At 43.5% G+C, this 18,687-nt stretch overlaps 1 protein-coding gene across 1 annotated transcript; it reads right to left on the reverse strand.

Annotated features, from left to right (window-relative positions):
- Positions 1-6,343: 6,343 nt before the first annotated feature.
- On the reverse strand, positions 6,344-17,873 carry LOC136013473 (pyruvate dehydrogenase E1 component subunit alpha, mitochondrial). The gene is made up of 11 exons (XM_065677346.1): positions 17,736-17,873; positions 14,563-14,631; positions 13,504-13,677; positions 12,671-12,797; positions 10,827-10,918; positions 10,349-10,441; positions 9,770-9,925; positions 9,494-9,565; positions 8,671-8,738; positions 7,515-7,623; positions 6,344-6,950 (listed from the first exon to the last, which is right to left on the reverse strand). Exons 1-11 carry the CDS (start codon positions 17,808-17,810, stop codon positions 6,786-6,788), a joined length of 1,200 nt encoding a protein of 399 aa, XP_065533418.1. The 5' UTR covers positions 17,811-17,873; the 3' UTR covers positions 6,344-6,785.
- Between the last annotated feature and the right edge of the window lie 814 nt (positions 17,874-18,687).

Here is an 18,687-nt window from a genome sequence, read left to right on the forward strand (position 1 = left end):
AGAGGCCTTAAAAACAAAACCAACAAAAAAATCAAAACATGAACAATATTTAAATATATTTATCAAGCAAAGTAGGCCAATTCTCAAATAATTTCTAACAGTACTCCCAAACTGAAATATCTTGGGAATTAAACTCACAAGATCTAAAATAAAAAGTTAGTTTCAGAAGACTGTGAAGATCATCAAACCCACAAAAATAATTACTTTTCCCTTCACATGCCAGGTTGCTTACATGAGTAGAGACAACCAACACAGATTTTGACGGCTCTTGGCGCTGACTGGAATTTTGTCTTAACAGAATAAAAAATTATTTGGAGAAACAAATCACTCCCACCTTCCCCACCCCCCCACCCCCCCCCAAAGCAGATTTCTAGAGTATGACCTACTCTTACTCTTTCTTTTCAACAGGAAAAGAAGTTGGGGGGATGCAAGGCAGTGACAATGAAGGGGAATATTGCTTCAGTGGGTAACAGTATGGCCACTAAAAAATTATATCGAAACATAAAAGGCGACATACCTGAGGAGACATGAAATACACAACAACATAAAGGGTGACATAGTAGTGGGGAGGTACAAAGGATGCTCAAAAATCTATTACTGTTTTGTCCTAAAGAATGCACACAAGTTATAGACTTATGAACATCTGGTATTTCTAAATTACTTCAGGATGTTTCACTGCAGCATTGCACAGGATGTTCATCTGTCTGTGCATGCACTGTGGCCACAGCATAAGGAATGCGCTACACCTTTAGCAGCAAAACTGTGTTGCTCATGGAGTTACACACAATTTTCAGTCCTTCTGTTATGATGCAATTCACACGCATTAAGCTGAAGGTTGATTATTGTGAAATTTTGAGAATGTCCAGGTCAGTTTCCAAAAAAAAGGTCTGACCAACAGATGTGAGGCTTGGAAAAAAGCCGAGAGACATTTCTCAATCCCTCTTGGTTACCTACTCTGTTGCGTATTTGATTTAGCAGTCATGACCACCGCTTTATCAGATTAAGCACTTCAGAGTTTTAAATTTGTACCAAGTTTCTACACTGTTTACCCCAAAGTGTCAGTATTATCAGGGAAGAAAATCTCTTTTACTTGTAGAGCTGGAAGTAAATCAAGAGTTTGGGATTCCCAGAATCACAGAATGGCTGAGGTTGGAAGGAACCTCTATAGGTCAGCCACAACCCCCTTGCCCTGAATACGACATAAAAGCAACACTGTACAAAAGTTCTAAACGCACGGCCAGCGCACATATCAAAACCGAACCTTTTTAAGACTGACTTAGGCCTTACCTCACTAACGGCTCCCTAGGTTAGCAGCATTTGGAAGAAAAAAAGAAAACAAACCAAAAAAAAAAAAGAAACCCAGTAAGTAACTATAACAATTAGGGGAAGTGAAGTCAGCAAATTATTAGCCAACTGGAACTCTGTAAGAGGTAGCTTCCTTTACAGGTAAAGTCTGTGCCATAGGAATCCCATCTATACGCATTGGAATATGCTCATAGCGGATTTTGTATACTGCTTTAAGTCTGCTTTAAGATTAGTAATTTGTACCTTCACTATAAATACGTAAGAACAAGTCAGAACAAACATTTACTTATTTGGTAATCGCTGGGATTCACAAATATGTGTTATCTAAAACAGTCCTAGTTTAGATTTACAGAACACAGCAGTATGGCAGGAGCAGGCCAAGTACTTGCGTAAGAGGCTGATTTTAGGCACCCATATTTGAAAAATTTAATGTAAGTATTTCCCTTGTGAATGAGGGATAACTTTCAGATCCATAGCCCCAACAGATACAGGAGGATGTGCTGGTAAGTGTACCGAGCCAAACCCAGCACAGCCGGTGCTTGCCGGCCATACGCCGGCCACGCGGGTGACCCTCACCAGTGCCCACTAACGGCAGAGGCAGCACGGGCCTTCCACACGCCAGGCCTTGCCACCCCCTATGCCGAGGAGCGAGCGCCCGCGACCGTTGAGGCCGCTGGCCTCCCACGTTCCGGCCGGCCAAGTAATGGGCGAACTCGCCATTTTTCCGACGGCGGCAGCAGCGGCCGGACGCCGCAGCACGCGGGGGAGCATGGCCAACAACACCCTGAGCACGGAGAGAGGACGGACGGCACAGCTACAGCGCGGCCCCGCGTCCTGCAACGCCGCTCAGCCGCGCCCCGCACTTCTCGAAGGCACTGCCCAGACTAGCCCGCTCGGGGTGGGCGGGCCGACGTTTCGAGCTGTGTTCCTCTGGCGCGGCGCGCATGCGCAGAGCATGGTCTGCGGCGGCAGCAGTGCCGGCGGGGGCGGGGGAGCTGTCCTCGCGCCTTGCCCGTACCGACGGTGTGCATGCGCGCAGCAGTTGTTGGTGTGACTCGCGAAGCGCGGGTCCCTTTGGTGTTCTGCTGGCCTGCTCAAGTTTATAGCAAGGCCAAATGGCACCTGGGATGGGGTAACTCCTGCTATATGCAAGAGTCTCTTCTCTCTCCCAGCTCAAGGGAATAAAGAGCAAAGTAAGTGAGACAGAAAGTTTGTGGTAAATTCACGTGTCAGTTCACTAAGCAACCTGTTGAAGTAAAGGTTGAAGTAAAGGTCTCAAGAGTTCTATGAACAATTGTGAACTTTGGACATGGTCCTGATCAAAGGAAGAATCATTATTACTACAAAAGAATGCAGTCTAGCTTATTCCAAGTTCGGTGTCATTACCTGTTCCTTCTCCACATGAAAGAGAAAAGCAAAGCAGGTTTTATAATTATGCATTTGCAGACTGATACTTTCTTACACTTCTAGTAGTCATAGGAAATAGTTTTGTTGGGAAAGGATCCATTTTTTCCTCCCTGGAAATACAGTAAAGCATTGATCTACATTACCTCTGCATCTTTTTTACTTTTCATGGTATTCCACTAATATTCATGTGTTTTCTCCACTAAAACCTCTTACAATGATTAAGTTGTCCCACGGAAAATTAACTCAGAAAGTAATTCATGCATGAGGTAAGCAATGAAAACATAATCAAATCATAAGCAGAGAATGACTATAGAAAATAATTTAATGGAAGCTGTTTATGTAATATTTCATAATGGAGCACCTTGCCATGGGTGACTTTAGTATTACCACATCAAGGGTGTGTTGCGTGGCAGTTGGCCAAAGCCCATTGTTTCCTATTGTTCTGGATGTGATCCTAAAATGTTATTTTTCGGATTGCAGCTGCTGTGACAGATGTCTGCCATTGGATTAACAGTAGAGGGAAGCATCCAGCATTCAGGACTCACCCCAGCTCACCCCAGGTGAAAGCAATCCTCACCTTACTTCAGGAGTTAGGAGGTCGCTGCCTGATTTTTCTTCTTCCCATGGCACCATAGTTCTAACTCACAGAAGGCAGCAGTGTAGAGGACTGACCTGTGGCTGCCAGCCGCAGAACAAGTTGTGATCACATTGCTGCAGCCTCATTTGCTCTCTGGGGGCATCCCCACCATGGTGTGATTGCCAGGGTCTTCAGTGTGGCACCATACAGTGGCCCATAAAGGCATAATAACTATCCTTTATGTTTGTTTAGTTCAAAATGCTTGAAATAAACATAGTAGCCCTTTCAAATGGTATTTTGATGGCACTGTGCAGTGGGACTGTGCTGCGTGCTTGGTGGCGAGGGATTCTGTACAGTGGCATGGTGAGCTGTCCCTGTTTTGGAGGGCTGGCTGGGAAGGATGATGGCACAGCCTCATCCATGCTGGTCACAGGCAGCAGCCTCCAAGGCCATGACCTGGCTTCTTCCTAGGGGAAAGCTATCAGTTAGCTCCAAAGGAGAGCACACAAGTGGATGAAAGTCCTCAGATGTTAGTGACTGGCAACAAGGTCTTGCGATTGAACTGAAGCATTACATTATCAAGGGGAACAGATGTAGCCTTAGTTCCTTTTCCATCTTTAAAACCTGAGTCACCAGCTTCACTTCAGACACATCCTTCAGCTCGAAATACACTACACTCTATCTGAAACTGGTCAGTGGGAACAATAATTGTTTTCTCATTATTCCTTCTCTTGAGTTTTCATTTGATTCATTTCCCATTTTTCTTCCTGTCCTCCCCTGTCTCATTTTCTTGCCCAAATGTTTCTTTTGTCATTCTTCTACTCTTCCTTTCCTCAGGTCCACATCTCTCACAAACAAGGCCTCTCCATTTTGCTCTTTTTGCTTCCCCCCTCTTCTGATTAATTCTCATTCTGTCCTCCATTTCTAGTAGCTCCTGCTTCACACAACAGCACTACTCCCAACTCACTTTAAATACCGAGACACATGGAATCACCACTCATGGGGGAATTAGAACAATTAATTACTCTATCAAAATTCTTTTAGAGTGAATGCAGACCCTTAGCTCATGAACTGGATGAAACAACAAGGAGCGGACTTGCATGCCGTTAAAAGGGTAAAAAAACAACCCCAAAACCCCCAAAACCAAAAAACCAAAAATCCCCCACCTTTAAAAAAAGTCACTGTAGTCAGTTTGCTTCAACAAGGAAATGTTAACTTAGGAATAAATTTGCCTTTTAGTTTGCTGAAGAAGATTATACACTAAGTGCTGTCCTTAACGATATCACTAAGGATAACCTGCGCTACCTGCAGCTGCGGTAAGAAAGTATTTCTTAGTTCCCTGGTGAGACTGTAATTGAAGTAGATTGTAAAACACTTTTTCAGAAGTTCAGTTATTGAAATAATCAGTGACCGGTCAGTAGCAACTGCTGCGAATTTCCTCGCTGGTTTGTTGTTGGAAGTCTTTCACGTCTTAACTGATGCAGTGAAACAACTGCACCTCTGGTGCTTCAAGCTATCTGAGTTTTGGCATTTGTCAAAGTTGGGAGTTCTTTCTGCACCCTTCAGGATGATGTAATCACAGGGGTAGCAGGCATCCAGCACTTGTTGTGCCTGCTCCTTGACTCAAGTCCTTTCCTCATCATTCTGTCGGTCAGCCCCTGGCTGACTTGGAAAAGATTTAGCTGCCACCTCGGGGAAGTGTGTAGCGTTTCCTATGTAGTGTCATAACCAGTACAGCCTTGGGATTTCTAGATTTTACTTCTTGCTAACTTTAAAGAAGATGAGGAAGTTCTCCCTAATGCTTCTCGTCCTGGGTTCAGCAGTAGTAGTAATTTTTCTCCTTCTTCGTATCTGGTGCAGTGCTGTGGTTTTGACTTTGTGCCTGGGAACAGCGATAATAACACCGATGTTTTTAGCTGTTGCTAAGTCTTGTTTATTCTGACCAAGGAATTTGTGAGTCTCATGCTCTGCTAGGGAGGAGGGGAAGTCAGGAGGAAGCAGAGACAGGACACCTGACACAAACTAGCTAAAGAGGTATTCCATAGCACAGCACATCATGCCCACTGTATAAAATGGGGGCAGTTACCCAGCAGGGATAGATTACTGCTTGGTCAGGCTGGGTATTGGGTCAGCGGTGGTGAACGGTTGTATTCTCTTCGTTACTTCCCTTATCGTTATTATCATTGGTGGTAGCAGCAGTGATTTGTGCTATACCATAGTTACTGGGCTGCTCTTATCTCAACCCATGGGAGTTAGCATTCTTTCGATTCTCCTCCCCATCCCTCCAGGAGCGGTGGCGGGGTGTGTGGGGGGATGGGGAAGTGGGGGAAGTAAGACAGAGACTACGTGGTCTGATTTACAGCTGAGCTTAAACCACGACACTCCTCTATTCACACTCATACAGGGGTGGACTTCTCTGCAGAATTTGGAATGCAATATTAAACCACCGACAAACATCTGGCAATACCTTTGAGCAGGTGGCTCATGCTTCGGAAGGACAACATGACAAGGGAATAAACAAATGAAAACTGCATTCCCTACACTTAAATTATTAGATGTATATATACATGTCTGTACAGTGGCCTTGCAGGCCTTACACAGCGATGTAGCTTGTTTGACCTTCAGTGTAACACACGGTGATTAATACAGCTTTTAAGTCAGTGTCAATGCACTTAAATTATTTCTGACAAGAGTAATGCAGAAGTCAAATGCTTGTCACTGTAACCTAAAGCATTAGCTGAGGGAAAAAACACCACCTTTTCTGCAAACTGGGTTGGCTTTAGCATTGTGAAAACTGAAATATTTAAGATGTTAACAGCTCTGGCGGTTGGAGCAGGGAGGGGATGTGCCAGAGCTCATGGCACCTTTTCGCACATGCCTGTATGCAACTTTTGTATTAAAGCTGCCTTCACAGAACTCCTAAGAAAAGCCTGTTGCAATGTCTTCCTTTATTAATGTTCCTGCATCAAACCCACAGCATCTAAAGGGCATTTCTGGTGGTTTGGGGAGGAAAATGGTTCATCAAGAAACAAAGCAAACAAACTACTAGGTAAGTGGTGTTGAAGTTTAACTTTTTTTTTTAACTGTACATAACAGAGCAATCCAAAGACAAGTCAATAAAGCAGATACAAAGCAATTTCAGTAAGCTGCTGCTTTAACTCCTTCTGAAACAACATTCAGCGTGTTTAACAAAATCCAAACTGAGATGGATTTCCCACAAACTTCCCCATTTGAAAGAGCTTTTAAATAAGCTTAAGGGTTGTTTCTGAGCCATGTCAGTTTCCCAAGGAAGCTGTGAATATTCCACCCCTGGCAGTGTCCAAGGCCAGGTTGGACAAAGTCTTGGGTGACATGGTTAATGTGTGGTGTCCACAGCAGAGAGATTGGAAGTAGATGATCTAGACACCATTTCCAACCCTGACTATTCCATGAATCTACTATTTAAGTTCCTGTAAATACATTCAGTTATGAATAAATTATGACAGTAGAAAAGCCTTTAGCTGGTAGACTTGTAGCTTATCCACTGGTTTGGGCCCCGCACTTCAAAGGGTGGCTCATTGAAGTAGATGTGTTGACAGAGATCTTCCAGTGGTGGCTCCGGGTCAGTGGTAGCAAACTGAGCCGCTTCCTCAATCTCCTTCCTTACTGCCACATCAATATCCTAAACCAAGAATGGATGCTGATTAGAAGGCAGTTGAGAAAAGCATCCTAATTCTGAATTTAAACACAATGATGAAGTGTCGGTCAGAACTAGTGTTAATGCTGTTTACAGACATAGATGAAAAACCTGTGAGAAACCCCTCCCTGCTAAACTGCAGCTTTTTGTGCCTTTTGGACAGTACCTATACCTTGCTGCCAGAGGAACATGACCCCACTGATCTACAGTTTCTGTTCTGATTCTCCCAACCACTGAGAGGGTCAGTGTCAATATGGGGGCTTTATTAAACACAGCTAATGAAGGTATTTATAACATTTACTTAGAGGACCCTTGGCTCCTTCATGAGGATTTTTCACTGTTGACAATTTATCTTTCAGACTTTTAGCCCCTTCCTAGGTAGTTGAGAAGGCCTCGGTAATTTTGACTTCATCTTACATATGACAAGAGCTGTAATTGAAAGATGATCTCCCATGCACACAGCCTTCCTCAGCACCCACATGTGCCTTTCACAGCTCATTAGCATGCAAATCCCCCAGAGCTTACTTATATGGCAACTAAAAGCCATACCTTTAATTCTTCAATGCTAGCCAGGTTATTGTTGACCATTCTGTCCTTCAGCAAAGTAATGGGGTCACTTTTGCTTCTCACTTCCTGAATTTCTTCCCTAGTGCGATAGCTAGGAGCAAGAGAAACAGAGACATGAACTGCTTCAGAAGTGTCCTTGACCAGAGGCAAGGTTCGGGATGCAGCTCACTCTTAGAAAGGAGTGAACAAAGAACTGTCAGGAACACAACGAAAATACAGTGAAGTTCATCACTCAAGAGGGTGGCACAGCTGGAACACTCCTTAGATCTCTAAGTGGCAACTGAGCTAACACAGCTCCAGAAATAAATGTAACGTAGGCAGGGGAAAGGGAGCAATCCCAGCCTGAGGCAGTTCCCACGAGGAGCTGCATTTCCTCCTTCCTATCACCCCTCGGGTGATGATGCTAGATGATGAAGCTAGATGACTTGCTGCATGCTTCCAATTCACTACAAGTTTCCAAAACACCAGGCTACACCTCTGCTTCATTCAGATATATCAGTTGGTACAATGCCTGCGTCTTCTTGACACCTGCCTGTTTGTATTTTTAAGAAGTGTTCTACTTTACTTGACTGGACAATCCAAATTGTTCCTGCAATTTTAGCATATTGGCCTATACGTACTCCAAAAACCTCAGAAAAGCATGATGCTTTTCAGTCAAAGGTCAATTAGAACACGCTATGACTTTATACTGAAAGCAGAATTCATTAATAGAAAGCACGAAAGTTTGACTTTCTGCTCACAGTCATCTATAGCAGTTTCATCATAACCTTTATATGAGCTTCGTAACACATTTAAAGATGTGATCTAAGAGTTTCAGGAATTTGACCATCACTACTTGGTTGTTTCACAGAAACATAATCACAGAATAGTTAGGGTTGGAAAGGACCTTAAGATCATCTAGTTCCAACCCCCCTGCCATGGGCAGGGACACCTCACACTAAACCATGCCTCCCAAGGCTCTGTCCAACCTGGCCTTGAACACCGCCAGGGATGGAGCATTCACAGCTTTCCTGGGCAACCCATTCCAGTGCCTCACCACCCTTACAGTAAAGAATTTCTTCCTTATATCCAATCTAAACTTCCCCTGTTCAAGTTTTAACCCGTTACCAGTGAATGCCAAGGAAAAACATCCCAGTACCTTATTCCAGGGTCACTCATACTATGGCCATGGTAGCGGTAGGTCTGTAACTCCATCACAATAGGACCCTTAAAGAGAAAAAAACCAACAAATCAGCACAGGGCATGTTACCACCTTAAGGGACCAATATGTGGCTATAGCAGCAAGTATTTGCTATAGGTGAAATGCACCAGTGATGAATGATTGTAACTCAGTGTTTTTCTCCATTTAATTTTCACAATACTACCACAACTAGTAAAAATGCAGCTTCACTCTTTTCAAATGAAAGCATAGGTTGATACTGTGAACTTTTATTCTCACATTCTTACTGAGTGGCATTAAATAACTTCTTCCCTCCCAGGGTCCTTCCACCATTAGTCGGACTATTTCCAAATGCCAACTGTTTCACTGCAAAGTCTGAACTCACAGAACCTTATTCTTCTGCACAAACCCTTCTCTTTTTCTGTTGTACATTCCCAGGGCAAACCTCATTTCACCAAACATTAAAAAAAACGCAAACCCAGTGTATCGTACTTGGGTGACAGACACTAATGCTGATTCACATGCTAATGCTGATCTACATCTGTGTAAATATGCAATGATTAGTATGTTCCTTCATGCTTCCCCTAATTCATCTCTTCAAAGACAACAACTGCCTGACAGCCAGGACACCTTTCACAACAAAATTTAACTGGAGTAGAAATGGGGGGAAAAGATGGCAGAGCATCAAGATAGATACATCTATTTTAAGTGTTTGATAACACCTGCATGCCACTCAATGAGGAACTTTTTAATATGGCTAAGTATTTCACCTATGTAAAAGGAATGACGACTACAGACTTACTTTGCCAGATCTGCAGTGCTCAGCTGCAAACTTCGTTGCTTCTCGAACACAGAGAACATCCATGCCATCCACCTGAAAACAGAAACTACATGCTGAGGCAAAAAAATGCCAAAACCCAAACTTCCAATTTCAGCACTTCAACAAGCACAACATGAATTCAGTTGCAAATTTTCCTATACTTAAGAAGTATTTATACATTTCTGTATAAATAAATACATACATGTGTGCATGCCCATTCTCCCCTACAAAAAAAAAGCCAACAGTGTCTGTACTCACCCTGAGACCTGGAATGAAGTCCCCTCTTCTATAGTAGTCAGTACTGGCTGCTGCTCTTTCAACTGATGTTCCCATTCCATACCGGTTATTCTCACAGACAAAAATACAAGGCAACTTCCACAAGGCAGCCATATTGAATGTTTCAAATATCTGTCCCTGAAAGAAAAAGAACAAGTGGCATACAGACAGGGAGCTCAGCCTTCAGGCACCAAATCTGCAGGGTGCAGGTTTACCTATATGAAGTTTTAATCAGTGCGCAACACCTCACAACAATAGCCTTATGAAAAACTGCAGTGAGCTGTAGAACCAAGGGTGTGCATACCCTTCTCTCTCTAGGACTGTTTTTTCTGTATTAGTTGTCTCTTTTTAGTGAAGTACCCTCTCAGCAGAAAGCCCGACAAACAATCAGAGCAGAAGCTCCAAGTCAGATACTGCCTGGGCAGCAGCACTACCAAGGTAGGGCGAGAGGTGCTCCCCACTACTTGATGGAAAGGCAGAGCTCACAGCTCACAGAACGAAAACAAACCACCAACAGCCACTCTCCTCCTCACCACACCACACCAGACAAAGCTGATTTACCTGATTGGCTGCACCATCCCCATATAAGGTCATGCAGACTTCATTTTTACCAAAGTATTTACAGGCCAGCGCAATCCCAGCTCCAAGAGGAACCTATCACAGAGTACAAGAAAAAACACCATTTTACAGCAATGCATAAAGGAGTTGGAGATAGGCAGCTTGTGAATTGTGAAGAGACTTTTACAATGTCAGAGACCCGCTCAACATACATGTAGTCAACAGGTAACTACCAAACCACTTCCATTTCTGCCAATCTCTATTACAGCTAAAATTCACACATCGCTTACTTATATCTCGATGTGATACATCTTTGCTCCAGATTACTAAACAGTGAGCAAAACAGAATAAAGACATCACAAATTTAGCAGCCTCAGAGCAATGGTGGCTGCATACAAGCTCACACCACAAATACTGAAACACTAGCAGAGGACAGGAGCCACATTCAACTTGTGCTTTGAAGCAGAAGTTACGTTTATACCTGAGCACCAACAATTCCATTTCCACCATAGAAGTTTTTGGTATACATATGCATTGATCCTCCTTTTCCCTTTGCACATCCTCCTTTTCGCCCTGTAACATGAATAACAAGCAATGTACTTTTCCAAAGGAATAATCCTATGCAAATGCGAACATCTAATTCAATTCCTAAAGGTACTAACAGTAAGACCACGTTGTTGTCATTATGTCTATGCGGAGTTAAGAAACAACAGCCATTCCCTGAAGTGTTTACACTTAAATACATCACAAAACAAATAAGAGAAGAGTTTGAAGAGAACGATAAAGGAAACCTAATTCAGGAAATACAGAATGAGATTAAGAAGAAATTGTACAAGCAACCAAGAAGTTTCAGTGCTCTGCCTATGTACAAGAACTTTCTGAAAAATGGGGGGGAGTGGTGGTGGAGGGGTGGTGTTTAATAGCCAACATGGTCCCTGCATCTCATAAATATAATCTGTAAAAAGAAGTATATCCAGTCCTTCCTGCTTTTCACTTGTGCAACAAAGGTGTGAACACTATTCCAAATTAGTTGCAATAATCTACACGTCTTCCCTGTGACAGAACCAAAAGTAAAAAGTTACAGATAGGACATTCAAAAAAAGAAAAAAACCCCAAAATAACACCACCACAAAATCTACACAGCTAACAGCTCCTCTTACCACCCCAGGATAAACATCAAAAAGTTACCAGGCCAGCATTATTCAAGCTACAGTTTGAAAAGAAGTAGTGCTCCATGAAGCATTACAGCAAACTATATGAGCTGATCTAAGAACATGAAACTTCTCTTCAGCCCACTCCATCACTTATTCTAATCTGCTTTGCTACAAGCTGCAGAGGCTTCTATGTTATTCCTAATAAGCACAGATTGGTTGGTTGGGGTTTTTGCCTTAGCCTTGGTGTTTATTTTAGAAGTTGACTCCTTGATCTCTCTCTGGAATTTGTTCTTCTCTTTCTTACTTAATAGCAGATCGCTTTTATCGTCTGTCTTTCACATATCTTTCTCATACCTTTATGAACTGGTTTAATGTGAGCTTTTACGGAACCTGCCAGATAGGGCCAAAGGAAAAAAAGTCTAATTTTAATCTGTTACTAACATACATTCCTAACACATCCATTCTTAGTATACACACTTCTTGTCTACCTCCAAAACATGCTTTCCTATTTTAAGGTTTCAAGCATGCAAATTCTCAGATCAAGTCTTTATTATACCAACGACTCATTGAGGCCCTCAAACTCCTTGTTTCTTCTCCACCTCTGGCATTCGTTCACAGATCTCTTAAGAGTTCAGCAGGCTGATCCTCCCTTCCCTGCTCCACCTGCAACTCTGCTGTGAACAGATCATCTATCCTTTCTGCAAAAGCTGACATCTGTGCAGATTACCATTTAATATTCTTGTTACAGTCAAGTTTTCCCAACCCATTCAGTTCATCATTACAGGCAGTGTTCACCAGTCTTTCTAAATCTTCAGAAGCATAATTCTGAAAATCCTAGTCTCTCTCCTAGGGAGGGTAATGCCCTGTCCTGTTCAGAACTGCCACAAGCAAGTTCCATTTAAACAAGCTGCTGCAACACAGTAAGTACAGCATACGCTATCATGAGAAATTCTCTGAGTTTGTGCTTTCAAAGTGCAAGCACTTAAATATTCCTTATGACTTAAGTCTTATAGTAAAACGTGGTGGCATGGTTGCATCATAACATTGTAAATCTAAACCACTTCTGATGCCTCAGTAGACATTGTGCATCGACATAATTTTCGACTGTACTAAAAAATTCTGCCACAAGTACAGCAGCATGTAAATCCTCCTCATTTTACTCAGCACAAACCTGTAAGCTCAGTGAGAATTTCTCGAATAGGCACTCCTCGTGTATAGGTAAAGCCATGAACCCTGTAAGCTGTTATCACATGGTCTGTAGGCTTTATGGCAGCTTCAATCCCTACGCAGCAAGCCTCCTGTTACAAAGAAAAAGTCAATTTAGCAATGAAGAGAAGCAAACATCCACAGCCAGCAGTGTGGCAAGGGCTAGCTATGACACCCCTATACATCAAACCAGGAAGAGTATTAACACAGGAGACCTCCTTAAATGCCAAGGGGTGGCAGGCCTCGAGCTGTAACAGCCTTGAGCTCTGAATCCCAACCTCATGGTGACTCACAAAAGCAGACAGGAGGGGAACGAGGCCTGTACAAATCTGCAGACTTTTTCTACACCCACCTCCCAAATGAAGCATCTAAACAGCTGCAATTCAAAAATGTCAGCTGGGAATGGGCAGACAGCAAAGTTTCACTTTATTCATGATATTCCTGCTCCTGGCTGCTGTTTTACAGTGGCCACATGATCTACGAGACACTGCCTGAGGGCAAGGATGTGAGCCTCCAAATGCACCGCATTTACTATGCTGCAGTTGCTCATTCCTCTCATCCAGCTGATCTTCAGATGCACCTTGCCTTCTCTCTCTCCCTATTGCTATGACAAGATTTCAGGCATTCCCTTGTGTGCCAAGACATTGTTTTTAAAGAAAAAATGAACTACCTCAAGGCTCCAAATACCACTTCAGACACTGCACATCTAGATTTACTCTCTACTCCAGTCAAATCCCTACATTAAATAAGGTGAGACAATAAAAAGTCCCTGGGGGGGGGGAAAAAAAAAAATCTTACCTGGCCATCATATAAGTGACAGAAGCCACGAATAATCTTCTGCTTGTACAGCTGGTCAGCCTTCAGCTCCATGCGTCGGATGGACTGCATTGTCTTGTAGTATTGGAGGCCCTCCTCTCGAGTCATCACTGTGGTGGTAGTGGGGCCTTCTTCTAGGCGATGAAGGTCACATTTCTGCAAAGTTGAACACATAGTTATTTCTTGAAAGTAATTTGTCCTATTTACGAGTATCACATAGTTTTTATGACGGCCTGTTTCCAAATTCAGTGTAATATGCTTTAAAAAAAGAAAGCCAGCAAAACCTAAATTCATAGGTCAAAATAAGCATCAGGTTTGTGTGCTATTTCCAAATACAGGGAAATACTTCTACTCAGAAAAGACTTCTCATATTAACTTATTTTCCCACTCTTCCAACTGTGCAACAATTTCAGTACTTTACAGGCACAGAAAATGAGCAGATCTAAGGAAAACAAATATTTTCTTTCAGATTTTCTTTTATTAATTCCTGAATGACAAGCCAGCAAAAAAGCTACTACTGCCAATAGAAGCACACTTTTTTTTCTACAAACTAGCCACAGCAGAAACTGTGAACAGCACCAAGTTTATCATTAAAAGGGTGCCATAATATTTCCTCAAATATCCATACAGGCCTGAATCAGCTGCACATCTGTGATACAACACCCATGATTCCATAAATAAAAGGGAGATGGAAAGAAGGGTAGGCAGCAAACACCAGCTATTTGTTTTCAAACAAGTAGAGAAACAATACTCTTCCCTGAGAAGACAAAAGGTTCTTAGGCACCTTTGACACTCCATGCTCACAGTTGCATTGAGCTACCAGAGCTGCAAAGTACCACATTCTTAAGAAACAAGTAATATTACTACACACAGCAAAGCAAGGCACCTCCAGCTGCATTTAGAGATCAAGTCAGACAGCAAGGGGTTTGGTCTGGAAATTCAAACCAGAGTTTTCTAATTGAAAAAGGGGCCAAGTCCATCATGTTAGGATCTACAACACACACAGTCACAATGCCAGTATTAAGTGTTCAGCTTCTTTACCTTAATTTCGAAGGTAGCTTCATTTGCAAAGTCTGCGTAGTTACGTGATGCTACCATCACTCGAGAGGCCTTAAAAACAAAACCAACAAGAAAACCAAAACATGAACAATATTTAAATATATTTATCAAGCAAAGTAGGCCAATTCTCAAATAATTTCTAACAGTACTCCCAAACTGAAATATCTTGGGAATTAAACTCACAAGATCTAAAATAAAAAGTTAGTTTCAGAAGACTGTGAAGATCATCAAACCCACAAAAATAATTACTTTTCCCTTCACATGCCAGGTTGCTTACATGAGTAGAGACAACCAACACAGATTTTGACGGCTCTTGGCGCTGACTGGAATTTTGTCTTAACAGAATAAAAAATTATTTGGAGAAACAAATCACTCCCACCTTCCCCCCCCAAGCAGATTTCTAGAGTATGAACTACTCTTACTCTTTCTTTTCAACAGGAAAAGAAGTTGGGGGGATGCAAGGCAGTGACAATGAAGGGGAATATTGCTTCAGTGGGTAACAGTATGGCCACTAAAAAATTATATCGAAACATAAAAGGCGACATACCTGAGGAGACATGAAATACACAACAACATAAAGGGTGACATAGTAGTGGGGAGGTACAAAGGATGCTTAAAAGTCTATTACTGTTTTGTCCTAAAGAATGCACACAAGTTATAGACTTATGAACATCTGGTGTTTCTAAATTACTTCAGGATGTTTCACTGCAGCATTGCACAGGATGTTCATCTGTCTGTGCATGCACTGTGGCCACAGCATAAGGAATGCGCTACACCTTTAGCAGCAAAACTGTGTTGCTCATGGAGTTACACACAATTTTCAGTAGCTTCTGTTATGATGCAATTCACACGCATTAAGCTGAAGGTTGATTATTGTGAAATTTTGAGAATGTCCAGGTCAGTTTCCAAAAAAAGGTCTGACCAACAGATGTGAGGCTTGGAAAAAAGCCGAGAGACATTTCTCAATCCCTCTTGGTTACCTACTCTGTTGCGTATTTGATTTAGCAGTCATGGCCACCGCTTTATCAGATTAAGCACTTCAGAGTTTTAAATTTGTACCAAGTTTCTACACTGTTTACCCCAAAGTGTCAGTATTATCAGGGAAGAAAATCTCTTTTACTTGTAGAGCTGGAAGTAAATCAAGAGTTTGGGATTCCCAGAATCACAAAATGGCTGAGGTTGGAAGGAACCTCTATAGGTCAGCCACAACCCCCTTGCCCTGAATACGACATAAAAGCAACACTGTGCAAAAGTTCTAAACGCACGGCCAGCGCACATATCAAAACCGAACCTTTTTAAGACTGACTTAGGCCTTACCTCACTAACGGCTCCCTAGGTTAGCAGCATTTGGAAGAAAAAAGTAAAAAAAAGAAAAAGAAGAAAAAGTTTTAGATCCATAGTCCCAACAGACACGGGAAGATCTGGTCAATCTGCTCTCATGTTTGATTTTCACAAATCCTGTCACCTACCTGCTTTTCCACAAGAACTTAATGCTCAGGTAAGTGAGCTACTTCAGAACAGAGATGCATTGATAGACTTGCTCTCCACAGCAAAATGTGAGCTGACTTCCAATTACCAAATAGTACCCTTTCACACTGACTGGATCTTGACAACTTTTTTTTTCAGCGGGGTTAATTTTTCCTCATGGCCATAGTCATTTTAATGGAATAAGGAGAATGAAGAGGTAAAAGTATGATTTTCTCACATAGAAGAGTTAAAACACAGGAAATGACTCACTAATGAAAAAAAAAAACCAATCAACTGAAACACTGAAAAAAAATCAGGAAGATATGAAAAGGGAATGTTGTTTGAGGAGAGAAAGGCGAAGCAGTTCAAAAGGTCAGATGGATGAATTTTAAATGGAACAAGAAGAGTATGTTTACTCTCTGTTTAGGATCTGACCTGTGCTGACAGTCAAAATATATATAAATAAAACAAATCAAAGCCAAGAGGTCAGAAAAGGGTTTCAGAAACAAATCAAAATATGTTACACAAATACAAAAATATAAATAGCAGAGATCACAGGGCACTGTTACCCTAAAAGTCAGTCGGAGAAATCCTCTAAGACTCAATTTGAAGTTTTAGAAAGCAGGCATTGCTTATTGCAGCACAGGGCTCACATGCGAATCATTTCGCAAAGGTGAGTGCACCTGATGCTTGCCGTCAGCGGCTATATATTTAGCATGCTCATGCATATTCGTAGCTTTTCTGGGAACTAATTTTAATATTTGCATCCTAATTACACATGCGCTTTCTTGCTGAGGGGGTTGCCTTTGGTGGTTGTCCATAGTCTTCCTCACTGTATTTGCTGAACTACCTCAGTGCTTCCACATGCTTGCCAAGGTCCTAGTTAGCAGCTGGTATGTCCTTGCTTCTGTTCTGTTCCAGTCTTGCTCCACATTGGGCACTGTTCTGTTATCTTGAAGACTAGCATCCTCAGCCTTAGTTACTGCCTTCCTAAGTTGCCATCAGTTCCATGATGTTCCTTCCCCCATTAGCCGAACACTCCTTTCTATCTACGTGTTAGTAAGTTAGAATAGTCTGGTTTATTCTAATTCTAAAGGCACACACACTATCGACAGTTTAAGGTCTAAGCTTACAGCGAGTGCTGATAGAGGCCCTGGGCAGGGCAGCCCGTCCTCTGCCCTCCTGTAACACCACCAGCCGCGGCTCCAGGGCCACGGCTGCCAGAAGTTGTTTCGTCAGGAAGAAGCGACGGCCTTGTGCGGGTCCCTGTCCCACACACACGCGTTTATCGGATGCACTGATCAAGCCAGCTCCTGCACGCAGCAACCATTTTATTTTCAGGCGGTATTTTACACACAATACAGAGTAAAAAAAAAGAACCGCACAAATCTAAACCAAATTCTATGCATTTTTTAAAGTTCTTTTACACGCTTAAATTTTAGCCGTTACACCCGGACTATTTTGCAAGGGCAGCCCCACGGCCCTGCCGCGGCAGCCGGGTCTACCGGCCATGCCCCGTCCTCGTCGTACCCCGGCACGACCTACACCTGCCCCCACTAACGGCAGAGGCAGCACCGACCTGCCGCTCCGAGGGCCCTGGCCACCCCTATGGAGAGGGGCGCTCGCCGGCGCCCGTTGGGGCGGTTGGCCTCCCGCTTTCCGGCCGGGCAGGTAACGACCAAACTCACCGGTTTTCCGGCGGCGGCGACGGCCGCCGGACTCTGCAGCACCCGGGAGAGCACGGCCAACAACATCTTGCGCATGGAGCGCGGACAGGCACCGATACCTTGACGCTGACGCTGCCGCTGCCCCTGCCCCCGAATCTCCTTCAGCCGTCCGCCCCGCCCCCGGCCCAGCACTTCCCGAAGGGACTGCCGGGAGTCGGTCGCCTGCGTACCTCCGGCGCGGCGCGCATGTGCGGAGCTCGGCTGCGGCGGCGGAAGAAGGGAAGCGGCGGGGAGGTGTTGACAGTGGGGTCGGCTCGCCCCGTATCGGGCCGGGGCAGCATCTAGCCGCGCTCGGGAGCCCTGGGTGGCGGCTTTGGCGAGTGTGTGAGCCGGCCGTTAAATGTGGAAAAGACCTAATTTGTTCAGAAACAGTGGCGTCTCGGCACCTTACCTGGGTTCATGCTGGTCTTGGCCAGCTTGAAACGAAAACTGGGCATGTCACTGCTTCCCCCCGCCGTGCCACCCTCCCCAGCTGTAGTTACAGCCTCGGGTCGCCATGGCTTGGTGCTGTGGCACAGATATTTCCTGCTCTGATAGGTATCAGTTGGTCCTTGTGAGAGCATTCCCTGACTGGGTTTTATATGCATAAAGTAACTGAAGTGTTGAAAGGCTTCCTTTTAATTTAAGAGATATCCATCCCCTGGGAAATACAAAATCAAAATGTAACTAAATGTTGAAGAGTGCTCTGATTGTACCTGATGTGCTGATCTCTCCAGCCAGCCTCCCTTGTTGTCTTGCTAGCAGCTTAAGAGGCTTACGCTGAGATTCCCCATTGGGTTGCAGTGGAGTGCCCAAACAAGGTTAATTGCTCATGTTACTGTCCTGGCCCCATGCCTGACTGTGGGCTCCCGCCCCTGCTCTGCTTCCCTAAGCAGCACCTGCACAAGTGCACCTGAACATAATAGATCCAGTT

The sequence above is a fragment of the Lathamus discolor genome, chromosome 4 (genome assembly GCF_037157495.1).
Source record: "Lathamus discolor isolate bLatDis1 chromosome 4, bLatDis1.hap1, whole genome shotgun sequence".
Lineage (NCBI taxonomy): Eukaryota > Metazoa > Chordata > Aves > Psittaciformes > Psittacidae > Lathamus > Lathamus discolor.